Source organism: Uloborus diversus, chromosome 9 (assembly GCF_026930045.1).
Source record: "Uloborus diversus isolate 005 chromosome 9, Udiv.v.3.1, whole genome shotgun sequence".
Lineage (NCBI taxonomy): Eukaryota > Metazoa > Arthropoda > Arachnida > Araneae > Uloboridae > Uloborus > Uloborus diversus.
The window spans coordinates 157,190,576-157,206,396 of NC_072739.1; the positions used below are offsets into that span (position 1 = coordinate 157,190,576).

General features: G+C 35.0%; 1 protein-coding gene across 1 annotated transcript in view; it reads right to left on the reverse strand.

Moving 5' to 3' along the window:
• Positions 1-15,821, reverse strand: part of LOC129229550 (F-box/LRR-repeat protein 16-like) — a 108,360-nt gene that overhangs the window by 63,429 nt on the left and 29,110 nt on the right. The window contains 1 exon segment of the mRNA XM_054863873.1: positions 9,274-9,422. Within this exon segment, the coding sequence (XP_054719848.1) occupies positions 9,274-9,422 (149 nt within the window).

A 15,821-nucleotide genomic window follows, 5' to 3' on the forward strand; every position in this document is an offset into this window, starting at 1 on the left:
TGCCACGCCCCCTAGATTTAAAAATTTAATTTCCCAAAAACGGTAAGGCAGACAAAGCTCATATTTTGCACAAACATTACATTCATGATAAGGAGCAACATATGTGAAAATAAGAAAAATTAAAAATGTCAACAATCACAACCTGCCTGATCCTTACAGACAATGACTCTTAAGCTGTTTAAAAAAAATGTAGTTAAGACAGCTGCTTATTCGATTCTCTCATAAACTGTTTCCAATCTTCCTCGCTTGCGTGTAAAAACTTTTGGTCTGTGGCAATTTCAGAACCCACCTGCCCTATTATTTTAGTACCAATTTAGTGCTTCTGTAGCAAACTCCATTTATTTGTATCCTTGAGATTGAAAAGGTACTTCGTGTTAGGAAAAAAGAAAATGAATTACAATTAATTCCGTCAAGTAATTTTGTTAAAAGCTCTTTCGGTCGCGTTTTCGCTGACTATAAAAATTAGAAACTTTGTTGCACAAATTGTAATAGTTGGTAAACTGTTACCACAGAATTTTCCAGAATTCCAAATGAAATTGCCCAGCAAACAAAGCACAATTTAATCATAGCTACGAACTATATCAAATGCCACTTAATTTATAAATAGAAACGTTTTTAGAAATCTTTCTGTTTCAAGGAAAAGCAAAAAGGAGAAAGGCATTATCTGTTCGGAATCCCACGAGAAATTAATCTAAGAGACATTTGTAAATAGCACTATATCTATCGATAAGGTCACTTCCAAAACTCCTGTTTCGATTAACTATCGCCTCACACTTATCTTACAGTAAGACCCTTGGAAACCAAATAGGAGTTCAATTCGGAATGATGTGTGTATATTGATTGACGCTAACAGCACTTTACGATAATACATAGTAAGTTCTTTTACTTTACCATTCTATAGTAAAATTCATCAAAACATTTGTTTAAATTTCGTGATTGAGTTCAAATTATGTTTTTTTTCAAACACGAATGGGGTCGTTTCCAATATTTTAAAAGTATTTTTTTCTGAAAGAACATGCTTAAAAACAGAGGATCTAACCATTTTTTAAATAATTTGTTTGTTTAATATTTTTAAGAAATTACTTAAATCGGTATGCTTTTATTGTTTATACTTCTACCGATGACATCACAAATGATGAAATGACATTCTGCGTTGCCATTCACAGAGAAAAAGAAACAATAAAAGCATACCGATTAAGAAATTACTTAAATCGGTATGCTTTTATTGTTTATACTTCTACCGATGACATCACAAATGATGAAATGACATTCTGCGTTGCTATTCACAGAGAAAAATATTTAATTGGCACCTTTACTCACGTGTATTGGCAACGATATGGTTAATAGCAAGCGTAGAGCGCAATATTTAATTCGCTTCTTGATTATCTTAACGTGGAAGCGCGACAGAAAGATGTGCCAAAGAGCATCATTTCTAAAGTCATCAAGACCACGCCTTGTTTGAAAAATTGGACATTTTAAAAAATTAATTAAAAAATAACTGTTGGGAAAGTGAAAGAATTTTCTGGGTCCATGTTTTTTTTTTTTTTTTTTTGCTTACTCTATCAATTTTAGTGACTAAAAGTATTACTTTTGACTGAAGGAAACAACCCCATTGCGATAGAACCCTATTCATTGGGTTTCTTGTTTCTACCAAGTGCTTTTATCGCGACCATAATTTGAATTCGAGACGTCAAAGTTCAACTGAATTCGAGGGGTTAGATGCTGGATGGTCATGTGCTGATGCTAAATGTTGTGTGCTGAATACTGTTTTCGCATGAAAAGGATTGCGTAAAGTCGAGAAGGTCGTTTATAAATCAAATGAGGGCAGCGAAATAGGTACAAGTCGAAGAAACCCATTTTACAGGAGGACGGATTGAATATTGAATAGCGTACTGTAAATCGAATTCTTTTATTATTTGAAGGAAAAATAATAAATTTCTATCTTCAAGCAACAGTAATATTTTAATTGAAGTGAAGTAATTTCTTTTAATGTTTTTCATGTCATGGGTCAATTTTTACTGATCACCTTTCATTCAGATTTTGACATTTGACTTTTTTATCGCTCTTGACAGAAATAATCCGATTCCGAGGTACGTGGACGCTTGCATTATAAGCATAGAAAAATAAAACCAAAGGATGGACGTCATTAAACGGTCACGTCAAAACATTAAGCAATTTGTAATCGCTCAAAAAAAAAAAAAAAAAAAAAAAAATTTGAATTTTGACATCTTAAATTCAAATTATGTTTTTCGCAATCACAAGTGTGTGTATGTAGGCGTGTGTGTTTGTGTGTGGGGGTATGTGTTTGTGTGTAGGGGTTATGTGTATGTGTGTGTTGGCATGTGTGTTTGCGTCTGTGTGCTGGCATAAGTGTGTGAGTAGTTGTGTGTATGAATGTGTCAGAGAGGGGGAGGGGGTATGTGTATGTGTGTGTAGGCATATGTGTTTGTGTCTGTGTACAGGCATGAATGTGTGGGTAGTTGTGTGTATGTGTGTATGCATGTTTTTGTGTGTGTATGTGAGTATGTGTTTGTGTATATGTGTAGGTGTGTGTATGTGTGTATGTGTGTATGTGTTTGTGTATGTGTGTAGGTGTGTGTATGTGTTTGTGTACGTGTGTGTATGTGTTTGTGTATGTGTGTAGGTGTGTGTTTGTGTATGTGTGTAGGTGTGTGTATGTGTTTGTGTATATGTGTGCGTGCGTGTGTGTAGTTGTGTGTGTATGCGCGTGTGTGTAGGACATGGGGACAACCTGGAGACGGCTTTCGCTATGGGAGCAGCATCGTGAGGAGCGGGTCGACGGTGATGGTGCGGAGGGTGGCGGTGGGAAAAATCAAAAGACGCCAAAAACAGTCAAGTGAGAACAATAAGCAATCGTGATTGCTCAAAAAAAGAAAAAAGAGAGAGAGAGAGAGAGAAGTATGGTTTTTATCACTAACGTCTTGTTTTTATCAACATACTACTGCTTTTTGGCCGTAAATTATGTTCTTATTGTTATCTTAGAGTAAAACGTTTTGCACTAAAAAAAAATGTAAAACTGGATTATTTACTGAAATGTATGTGTAGTTCGATTTGAACTGAGTGTGTGTATATTGATTGAAACTAATAGCACTAACCCAGAATACATCATAAGTTACACTTTACTACTCTGTAGTGAAATTCATAAAAAAAGGGCGGGGGGATAACAGTTTATCCCAAAGATCTTGTTTTTATCAGCATACTACTATTATTTGGCCGTCATTATTCTTATCGTTATCTCATTTGCTTTGAAGCAAAGCTTTTTTTATAAGAATATAAATAGGAAAAAGATTATGTACTAAAATGCTCGTGTGCGGGAAGAGGGGCACAATGAAAAAACTTCACAATTTGTTTTTCTCTGCACAATTTTGTATGCACACAAATATAATTAATGTATACTTTCAATTTTGGTTTTCTCCATCCAAACAAAATGTTCATAGGTTTTAAGTAATATTTTCGCTCTTGAAAAATAACGGAATCTTGAAAAATAACGGAAATAAATGTTTAAAACAGTTTCATCATACCCGTACATGCCGGATTACAATAGAAACTAGGGTTGCGGAGTCGGAGTCGGAGTCGATAGTTAAAAGTTCTAATAGTCGGAGTTGGTGTCGGTCATTTTCCCTCAACGCCCGCAACTCTACCAGCGCTTGCGGAGTCGGAGTCGAACTGATTTTGGGGTAAAGGAGTCGGAGTCGATAGCTCTAAAATTTTCGTAGTCGGAGTCAAACATTTTCACTTTGACACCGCAGCCCTGATGAAAACACATTCTGTGGTACAATGAAACACTCCAAACTATACTAACAATTTTCGTCCAATGAAGTTCAGTTAATGAACACATTTTGATTAATAAAATACAAAAAGAGGAGCTTGTTTAAAATACAAAATTGGATTTTTTTCATACGAAAAAAGATTTTGGTAAAAATGATGTACGTAGTCCTTGATCAAGTACAAACATTATATTGGTTTAATTCTGTAATAGTAGTATTCTGCCGTGCTAAGCACAAAAGTCGTGTCAGCACTTTTTATCAACATTCAGTTATTGTCACAAGGTGGTTCTTTCTAAATTTTTTTTATCTATGTGCATGTTTTTCGGCTATTTTTGAATGGGAAACATTTATAATTAATTTGGGAAACATTTTTTTTTAAATTTCTGAAAATGTGATCATCTGAATCAAGTATATGGAGGCGTAAAACTTTAAAAAGCAGTTTTCTATTTTGAGCTCAACTGCAGAAACGACTTTTGTGCTTAGCACAGCAGTGTTAATAAAACGAAATTACCGTCGTTTTATATTAAAATGGATAATATTAGTCATATTAGTTTACTTCCCGGGGGTCCTTAATCTGGGCAAGTCACAACTGTGATAGGAACAGGGGACCCTCGTGTGTAAAGTGAAGTCATATTAGTTTTAAATAGATGTGGTTTCAGCAATGAAAAATATATTACACTATAGAGTTTTCAAAATAAAATGCAAAGTTTTTATTGTTTGTGCTCACGTACAAAATATAAAATTTGAATAAAAAATTTAATTTTTTTTAAATATGAAGAAAAGTTCAAATATTTTTTTCCCTTTCAAATAATACAGGTTTCTGAGTATATCTTTGATTCAAGTGAAGATAGTTTTTAAAACCGCTTATTGTTCACTATACAAGTGTTCAAAATTGCTCTTGAATGCGAGTATAAAAACTTTTCAATGCAAGTTAAAACCTTTTTTAATTATATGTTTTAAAATAAGGATAAGTAACAGGTAAAAAAAAATTAAATTTCAAAAAGCTTCTTCACAAATAAATTTAAAAACATAAAAACTTTAAAATAAAACATAATTTTTTATATACAAAGACCATTTGAAAAAGCTTGGTTTGAGCTTTTGTGCATTAAAAAAATAAGTAAATGATTTCTTGATTACAACACTCAAAAATTACAGTTAATATCGTTACGTTTTGGTTAACTCTAGAGCAGTCAATAAATTTAAACTAATTTTCTTGTGTGTGTGTGTGGGTACGCCATAATTCCTTCCTGCTTCATCAAACTTCAAAAGTAAATCATCACTTAAGAGTTATTAAAAAGAAACAAGCAATTTACATTTCGGCTGTTTTTCGAAAAAAAAAAAAAAACACTTAAAAAACGACTTATTGAATTATCGTCAATGTTTCGCACGGTTCAGCTAGTTGTCTAAAAAAATTTTGATTTGACTTTTTTTTGCATTACGTTGTTTTTAACTAGATGCTAATGTGAGGAAAAGTACCTGTTTCCTTTTTGAAGTCTGTAATCAGATGCTTTCAAATAATACTTCAAAAGAAATTAAATGCGAGATACTTTGAGACGAACATTTATTATTATTTGGACATGAATAACATTTTCCTGCAGTAGAGTCTATATAATTTTGAAAACTTTCCCGCCATTAATAACTGCCTCTTACTAAGAACATTTTAGTGAAATCATCCGATTGGTTGTAATTGTTCTATTCCTTCTCGTTTATCAAAATGAAGGGATAAAACTTAAAAGTGCGCCAATATCAGATGAATCTAATCCAAATAGGATCCATTTTTCGCAAGATTTTGGCACCTGTTCAAAAATAAAGCTACCTTTTCCTGTGCTTTGAAAGAGACATTGCCCTCTGATAGAAGAGGTCGAGGAGCGCGAGAGAATAATACGTGGTGACGTTGACAGAAGGAAATGGTGCTGTTGTATCGAACAACAAAATGAAAATAATCTCTACATAGTATAAAATGAAGTCTCCAAAAAGCGTCTGTGTGTTTGAACTCGCAAAACTCGAGAACTACCCGACCGATTTTGCAGAAATTTTCGCAGTTTGTTCCTTTAAGTCCTGAGAAGATTTGCAGACCAGTTCGAAAACAATTCCATGAATAGTTATTTTTCTATTCCAATTTACATCCAATTTTCGCATAAATTCCCGAATATGGGGGTGAAAATTACTCGCAAATAGTAATATTACATATCGTTAGAAAGGGTAGAATTTTCCGCGTTCTACGCAATTTGTTTCAATGCTCTAACTCTATTATGGCGGGAGTTATTTGCGTTTTCAACTCGAATTTTTTTTAGGCTTAGCTGAAATTTAGGAACTTTTTTCTTCATTAAATAAATCTGTAAAAAGTGAAGGAGTTGTCCCATAGCTTTCTTTTTGACGCCGTTGGAAAAAGCGACCTTTTTTACTCCAGATCTAACTCGACCTATGGTCGAAAAAATAAGCTTTTATCTCGCAAGGAAAAAGAGTTACAAGCCTTTTTAAATCAAGTTTAAGAAATCTCGATTCCATTCCAATTGTTGACCATTTTCTTTCCCATTTTAATTCATTAAACTTATTTTATTTTGTGTTTCCATGGTTACGGCATTTTAAATCCATATTTCTGGATTTAATTTCTTAAAAGTATTTTAATAACTGCCGTCATTGTTTGGAAGGGAAGTCATGATGTTTTTTTTTATTTATTTTTTACGCCTGATTGTTGAATATACGTTACTTGACACAATTTTTATTTTCAAGGTGGACCGGGCAAAGCCGGGCAACGCAGCTAGTGCATTATTATGACATTGTTTACTGTTTTGAATTTTCATATGAAGCGAATTAAACCATTATTCTTTTCCTGAGTTTGTGAACTATACTACAGATAGGCAAAAAAGAAGTAGAATGCTTAAAATTGTGTATAATGATGAAGTATCGGCAGGGTGGTTTAGTGGTAAGGCGTTTAAAAAAATATAAAAAAATCACGAAAATGCCTTGATAGTGTCCTCAACATTTATTATTCATCAAATTCATCCCACCAACATTATTTGCTTTGCATAAGACTTCATTCATATATATTTTTTCAGTTTTACTTGAATTTTTACATGGACAGAATTCATGATAATCTTGCTTGAAAATAAGTTCTAAAGGCCAGTAGCGCAACCAGAACTACCTTCTGGAGGATTTTTTTTTAAAATAAAAAATACCTTTTGCAAGGCTTTTTTGTTTTGGATCAAAAATACCATCGGGGGGGGGGGGGGGGGTAATAAAAAAACACTTGTGAAGGGAAATTTTTGATCAAAACAGCCTTTTCAAATGCATAAACTACAATATTAGAATTTGCATTTATGTTAATAAACAATAGCCCTAGGGGGTGTTTTCACCCCAAAACCCCCCTTCGCTGAGCCACTGCTAAAATCTATAGGGCTCGCACGAAAGGGCGGTTCCAGCTTGTTTATTTTGTAAAGGATCGTCTATTACACTACAGGCATAAAAATCGAAGGGGGTGTTATCAGTGCAATATTACAGCACAAATAAGAGGTTTGAGAATCTCCTCCAGCAGTATTTTCGAGAATTTGAATTTCCCAAAACTCATTTTTTGTTTATATTTGATCATGAACCTCATGATCCATCTTAGAATTCGATCGTGGCGCCCAAACTTCTTTAGCTGGAAATTATGCTCTGAAGAAAACATTCTTTCACAAAGCCTGGTCCTTTTTCCCCCAACAAATTCACCCTCAAAAAAGTATTAATAAAATTTGAAGCTTAACAGCATAAGAAGTACAATTGAATTCGCTTATAATGCTTTCGATGGGACCGTGATATTTACTTGTTATAACCGAGCACTTGTAGAAAATGTGTTCTTTAAAAAAACATACTTGCTTTGTTTGTTTCTTGAATCTGCACCAAAAACCAATATAAGACGTTTAACATTCAGGGCTGCAAATATAATTTTCAAATGTTTCTCCACTTCATATATATATATATAAAAAAAAAAATGTCTTCTTCACTATGAAATTTGACACTAAGCAGCTTAAAAAATTTTCTTTTTACTCATTTTTTTCAACAAAACGGTTCAAACACTTGATAGTTATTGAAATATTTCAAATTTCAATTTATAAAGTTTGAACAGAACAACGTCTGTCGGGTCCTCTAGTTATTATCTATAAATTTTGTTCAAACATTTCTTTCCAAGACGTAATGATAAAAAGCTATTAATTTGTTGAAGTTACTTTTTGGTTTTTGTTGTGAGTTTTCTACATATGATTAAGTTGGTAAAACGATGAAACTGAGCTATCTACATAAAAAGTGTATGTTTCAGAATTTGTGCATAACAGTTGTCCGCAACAATGTTTTCAGAAATCAATTTCTAAATATTTGGCTAACAATTTGTAACATTGTCATTAATCGTGCTCTTCGAGTTGTAACATTTCACAGAACAACGGGCAACACATATCATCTTCGCGGGCCAGATACGGCACCTGGGCGTTAGGTTGGGCACCAGTGGGTTTACAATACTGTTAGGAGTGAAATAAAAAAAGGAACATTCCGGTAACATCATAAATTTTCAAGCTTGTACGCGTATAATCCAAGTACTGAACTGATCAGTGTGCAATGTTTCAGAAGGAGGGGGAGAGGGAGCAGCAAGAGGGGTTGGGGTCGGGACGGTCAAGGTTTTAGTGTACACTTTATGTATTAACATCGTGCAAAAATTCTGCTTTATCTTAATTAGTTGAGAAAAGAAAAGCGTATAATCATAGTACTGCTTTTGATGGTCTAAGTGTTTTGGAGAGGGTGGGGTGGAAAGCAAGAGGGGTAGGGGTCGGGACTTTGTGTTTTTTTGGTGTATACTTTATGTACTAACATCCTGCCAAAATTCAGCTTTCCTCTAATTAGTTGCGGCACGAAAAGCGTATAATCATAGTACTGCTCTTGCAATGTTTCGGAGGGGGTGGGGGGGAAAGCAAGAGAGGTGGGGGGTCGGGACTTTTAGGTTTTTTTTGTGTATACTTTAGGTACTAACATCCTGCCAAAACTTAGCTTTCCCCTAATTAGTTGTACCCGAAAAGCGTATAATCATAGTACTGCTCTTGCAATATTTCGGAGAGGGGAAAGCAAGAGGGGTGGGGATCGGGACTTGGTATTTTTTTTAGTGTATACTTTATTTGCTAACATCCTGCAAAAATTCAGCTTTTCCTAAATTAGTTGCGACAAAGCCTATTTTTTTTACCTTCATTGACTGGGCTATAAAGAAAGTTTTCAAAAAAATTTAAAAAAAAAAAAATGAGAGAAAGAAGGATAAGCTGAATCAGATGCCAATACTAATTTTACAAATCACAAAAATATTATTCATTTTAACCGGGGTTTGCTCGCTGAAAACGAGTTACTCTCCCATAAACTTAACATTGAACCAACCATGTATTTCTGATCGTTAAATCAGGGCTCGTTAGTTACCTGCTCTCAAAAAACTACAAAAATGAAATTAGATTAAAGAAATAAATAAATCTATCACCTGCTAAAGAGAGGATCTGCAAATTTCTCATACTGCACAGATGTTGAAGACCGAAATCTCGTATCTGGGAACACCACCGCAAGTAGAGTATTCGCAGGTTCACCATCGTGGACAGGTATCCCACGCCAATGTCAGTAACGTGAACACACCTGAAATCAAAAGACGTTTCTTCAAGTTCAGTGGAGACAACGCATTTGGTGATGCAATATCATCAAATTGTCGAGTCATCATCTTAATTGAGCACATGTTTTCGCATGTTTGATATTTATAAAGACATTTCGTCATGGTGGGCATACTGCTGAAAATGCGTGTTGAGGTGTGTCAAAGTCATACTTAGCAACATTGTTTTCAGTCTTTTCCGCAGCACCATGCGACCTGTTAATCACGTGATATGGTCCAACGTGGCATGAAAAAAAAGTATTTATTTCTCTCTTAGGGAGACTATGTAGTTATTTTCCTTGCTACCTTTAACAAACAAAGTTGAAACCATAGATCTGGTCTAATTAGAAACACAACTCCGTAGTGTCAACCACTGGCTTCCATAGAACACGCGAATCTTGAAGTGGATTCAACAACTTTGACAATTGTTTGCGCGCTTGCTCTTTTCGGACGCTCGCCCGTCTATTCTGATTCCGCCCATGGTCCTGATTTCTCCTTGTGTAAAGTCTGACCGCGAAGAGTTGACCTTTGGCTCCGTCTCGTTTCAGAATTGGCTATTTTCGTAAAGGGGCAATATGGGAATGAAAGTTGTGGAACGGAATTCGCAAGTGTATCATTGCTTCTAGAGCTTAAATACGTCACCTTGGAATTTAAGAAATTAGCCAATAGGTTAAACGTTTTAATTATGTGCGTTCGAGGCAGATGTCTCATTGGACAGGTCACACTCTACATAAGTGGGTGGCTCTCGGTTTTACTTCTTTCAGCAGCCATTGGTCAGAGACAACAACGTCTCTCATAATTAATTTCAATTGAAAATTGGCGTGAGTAGAGTTGCAATAAAGAATGCAAAAATTGTCATTTTTACTTTTTCGCCAATTCAATGCAGTTATTGCTGCAACTTAAACTTTTCAGGTCTAAATAATCACGTAACAAAAATAAACTAGGAGTAAATTGTTTTTTTTTTTTTTTTTTTTTTTGAGCAATCACGATTGCTTATTGTTCTCACTTGACTGTTTTGATGTGCTATCATTCTATTTTCCCACCAGCACCCTCTGCAACACCACCGCCGGCCGGCTCCTCACGATGCTGCTCCTACAGCGAAAACCGGCTCCAGGTTGCATCCATGTCCTACACACACGCGCACACATACACGCACGCACAAACGCACGCACACACGCACGCACACACATACACACACATACACAAACACATACACTCACGCATACATACAGACACCTACACATACACACACAAAAACATACACACACACATACACACAACTACCCCTTATATTCATGCCTGCACACAGACACATATGCCTACACACATACACATACCCCCACACACATTCATACACACAACTACCCACACACTTATGCCAGCACACAGACACAAACACACATGCCTACACACACATACACATACCCCCTACACACAAACACACATACCCCCCACACACAAACACACGCGCCTACATACACACACTCGTGATTGCGAAAAATATAATTTGAATTCAAGTTGTCAAAATTCAAATTATTTTTTTTTCTTTTTTTTTCCTTTTTTTTTTTTTTACATCGCCAAAATGTTGCTCAACTCCAAAATATGACATGCGTCTTTTCTTCCTTCTCTACCTATTTTAAGGAATGGACTCGTTGTCTCAAATGATTGACAAAGGTCATTCGTTTGCGGTCGGATTATATCATGTTTATATTATATCTTTGCTTGCAACTAGTTGTATTCTGGTATTGATAAGTTAACTTTCGTTCGGAGGAGACTTAAATTCTATTTGTTAAAATAGAGGTGAAGAGCCAATAAGGGCTATTGGAATTGTGACAGCCTAAGAATTTCTCATCTTTCAACCTAAACATAAATGAGCTTGTTCAAGGTCAATCATCTTTATACCAGAACCATACTATACCGCAAGAATATCGTTTCCGGAGCAAAATTGTAAGGTATGTTTACAATATCCAACCAATGAAAACAATCATATATGAGGCAGTGAGAAGCAAAGGGATGTAAGTGGCGAAATTAAAAATTTGGAGATAACCAGTACACATGGTAGGTGAACCTCTCCTCTGTCTTGGGGCAAGAGATTGTACTAGTAGCCCTGGTAGGTGCTGCTATACAGCATGACTTAGAAAAAAAACTCAATGAAAGACTACCTAGGAGCTAATCTTTAAACGCGTTTTACTCAAAACTTGAAAATGTCCACTTACATCCCTCTGCTTTTCACTGCCTCATATCAAACATTCAGATAGCTTGGAGCATGGTCCCACTTGAGTCTAATTGGCCGTGACAATCGCTGAAACTCATGGCAACAAAGAGGGCACTTCAGGGAACCCCTGTTTCCATTACGTTGCCCTTGATTGGTGGATGCAGGGGTTCCGTTCAGCGCCTCTTGCGGTCAAAATGGGCGACGTCCAATCAAAAATAAACATATTTTGAAACATTGACATTGATTGGTGGATGCTTTGTAACTTTTTCTTGCTGCCAGCCATTGGAAATAAAAAAAATATTCATTAATTATATTTTTCAGTGTAAATTTTAATCTGATTCTTTGCATTGAAGTACACGTGTTGTTGTCATTAATATAGTACTCGCAAACGTTTATGTGTGAGTATTCTTAAGACACATAAAGTTTAAGTAAATTTGAAGTGTTTAAGTAAATTTGAAGTGTGAGGCAGTGAGAAGTTAATGGATGTAAGTGGCCATTTTCAAGTTCTGAGTAAAACGTGAGGAAAATTCTGATCCTAGGAAGGCATTCATGGAAAAGTTTTTCTAATTCACGCTGTGCAGCAGCACCTGCCAGGGCTGCTAGTACTATCTCTTACCCCAACAAAGAGGAGAGGTTCACCAACCATTTGTACTGGTTGTCTAAAAGTTTTTAATTTTAGCACTTACATCCCTTTGCTTTTCACTGCCTCATATGATCTATAACGTGGTGCTTTTGCATCTGAACTAAAGGGTGTCCCAAAATTAACGCAAGATTTGAATTTGCCGCCATTTTTGCAATAAATGGTTGGCAACCCTGAAAAAAAGAACAATTTGACAGCTGAGAGTTTAGGGTAATCAAAAATGGAGCGTTATACGATACAATAACGCGCTTTCATTATTGAACAATTGTTTCAAAAACAATGAAAGTTGAGGCTGGTCAAGCAGTTACTGTTATTGTATCGCAACACGGTAATGCACGGGTGGTTGTGGGCCTGTCGACATAGACCTTGGAATTCAAATAACCCCATAAGAAGAAATTTAAAAATGTTAAATCACACGATCTAGGGTGCCAATTCTGATGACCGAAATGAGAGAGTACGCGACTAGGAAATGCCTTATGCAGTCATTGAAATGTTTCACTCTCTCTAGCTGTATGGTACAATAACACCCCATTTTTACTAACCCTGAACTCTCAACTGTCAAATTGTTCTTTTTTCATGGCTGCCAACCATTTATGGAAAAAATGGTGGCAAATTCAAATCTTGCGTTAATTTTGGGACACCCTTTACAAGTAGGGTAACGGCACCAGTAACAGACATGCTTAAGACATCGCTCTCAGGTTGACTCAATGTTCTGAGCCTTTTAATGTATGTTGACTTCTCAAACTATTTTTCTCTCAGGCAACTACATCTCATCTAACTTTTGGCTGCTTCTGGATCTTCTGAATTAACTAATTCTATTTTTATTTGCTCAATTTCGAAAAAAGGTTCGACCCCCAGTAGTAGGCGCCGACCATTCTGATGATACCCAGTAAAAGATAGGACAAGGAAGTGTGAGTAATGGACAAAATTCCGCTTTTCTCTTCAAAATGTGCAAAAGTTCTTTATTCACACGCTTTTATTAGCTTCACCTGTATGTATGTATGTATGTATCTTGTAACGGAATCTTTCAGCTGAAATTTCGCCCACTTCCTGCGATCGGATTCTTTTGAAATTTGGCACGCGACCTCAAACCCGATGACAATGCAATATTCTCTAATCAAATTAATTAATTAACTCTTTTAATTGTTATTTTCCTCCAATTTTAATCAATATTTTGGCATCAACCCAACAATGTGAAAAAGGAAAAATTAAAAAAAAAAAACATTAAAAAAAGCTCGAAAAAATTATTTTAAAATATCTACAAAAACCTTTCATTTTTCTGCATCAGACAAAATTTGTTCCGATGTTCGAAGGTAACTAGAACATGAAATATGATTGTTTTTAACTAATTTCATGCCAAAATTTTTGTGAGGCTTCAATTGGAAATTCATTGTTGATCAGACCATTGTTGAAAAAAACTTTTATTCAAATGCATCTCAAATTTTCAAAGTAATATAAATATGATTTCCGCGAACATACATCGATGACTCACAGTAACCTCCCATCGGGGTGCCCTTGTCTTAACTTTAAGATATTACCTCGCACTCGTTTTATAAATAATTTCGTCGCCTGATCATCCTCCAACATAAGACTAAAAAGCAGAAAAATAAAATAGTAGTTTAAAAAACTGAAAAAAAACACGCTTTCGTAGCAAAATGAACTAAAAAGTGAAAAATAATCTTTGGATGATAGTAGTTGACCAATCACTTAATTTTAATGTAATACTAAAAAGCTTGGGGGGCTTCTTATCAGTTGTCTTGAATTTCTTCCATTTGTTGCCCAAGCAAAACTGTAAATAGGCAGCACCCCACGCTTTTTTGAATTACATTTAAAGTAAGTGATTGGTCAACTACTATCATCCAAAGATTATTTTTCGCTTTTTAGTTCATTTTGCTTACGAAAGCGTGTTTTTTTTTTAATTTTTTAAACTATTATTTTTTTTAGACCTAAAACCTCTTATTAAATTCAAATGAACACGAATCACCGGCAGGCCACGTGGCAGCTGTTCATAACCTTCCACCACTGCTTTGTAAATGCCAACTGTCTCATAAAACTCCCTCCGATAACTCTAGATGGTTACACCGTTTTCATGAGTCGCAGCAAAACATCAGTTTTACCCGCCTGAAATTCTTATTATGTATTTAAATCCAAACTTACGACTGTCGGTTACTGGACCCTTGTCTGTTACTGGTGCCGTTAGCCTATATGCTTATGAAACGTAATGTGACATGTGGAGGATATGAGGAAGCATGACACTTTGTGACAGGGGGGTGGGTTCAGAAATTCTGACATCATTTATAGACATCCCAGATTTCAAACATGATAGCATTGCAATCAATTCATACCTTTTTGCATAGCTTTTTTACAATAAACAAAAAACAGAATTTTAAAAAAATGCAAAACTGCAAAACTATTTCTTTCATACTTTATTAGTAATATAAATATGTTGTTAATGACTAAGTAATATTAGCTAAATCACTAACAATATTAAAGTAAAGATTTAATACGAAGTTTAAGACAAACATTAAAAACAGTTGAAAAAAAAATGAGAAAAATTTGTTCACAAAAGATGTTACAAATCGTACACGTGAAAAAATATACAGAATCTGAGGAAAAATGCTAAATCTTTTATTTCGAAAAAATATGGAAAATCCGCAATGCAAATGATCTGTCGAAAAGATAACTTACAAACCTTACACTTGAAAAAATATAAAAGCCCATGAAAAAAAGTTTAAATCTTTTATTACGAAAAAAAATGAAAAATCCGTCACAAAATGCAAAAAATTCTGTTGAAAAGATATGTTTAATCTTACACTAGGAAAAACATGAAAAATCTGAGACAAAAATGTTAAATTTTCCATTACAAAAAAGTATGAAAAATCCGTCAAAAAATTTGTTAAAAAGATAAGTTACAAATCTTGGAAAAATTTGAAAAATCAGTGAAAAAAACGTTCAACTTTTCATAACGGAGTAATATAAAAAACCGTTAAAAAAGGCAAAAAATCTGTTGAAAAGGTATTTTACAAATTCTGCACTTGGAAAAATATAAAAAATGAGAGAAAAAAAAATTAAATCCCTTAATTGGTGAAATATGAAAAGTTTGTTAAAAAAAAAGTTACGAATCTTTTTCGCAGCTAAAACGCGCACGTATAAATTTTTAAAGCGGCCTTTCAAGCGTCATTGGAAATGTTCCTACTTAGCTCGTGAAGAGGAACCCTCTCCACATCGATTACTGTTACCATGGGTACTGCGATCAATAACGAAGAGCGCTTCGCGCCGTATAAAATCGTCGGAACCCATTCCACTCGGTGGCGAGTTAAGCGATTCGTTTCCTTTACTGCCCGCACCCCCTTTTTTCCCCTTTTCAGTCCTTTTGTTTAACAAAATAACCTCACTAGGCTTGGGCTTTTAATCACACATCGCGCAAATTTCCTGGAGAAAGGGAAATAGAGAATTTGGGTTAGTGGATTATTATAAGCTCTTTTAGCTTGGAAATGAAGGGGGGGGGGGGGTATTTAGAAAACTCGTTGGGGA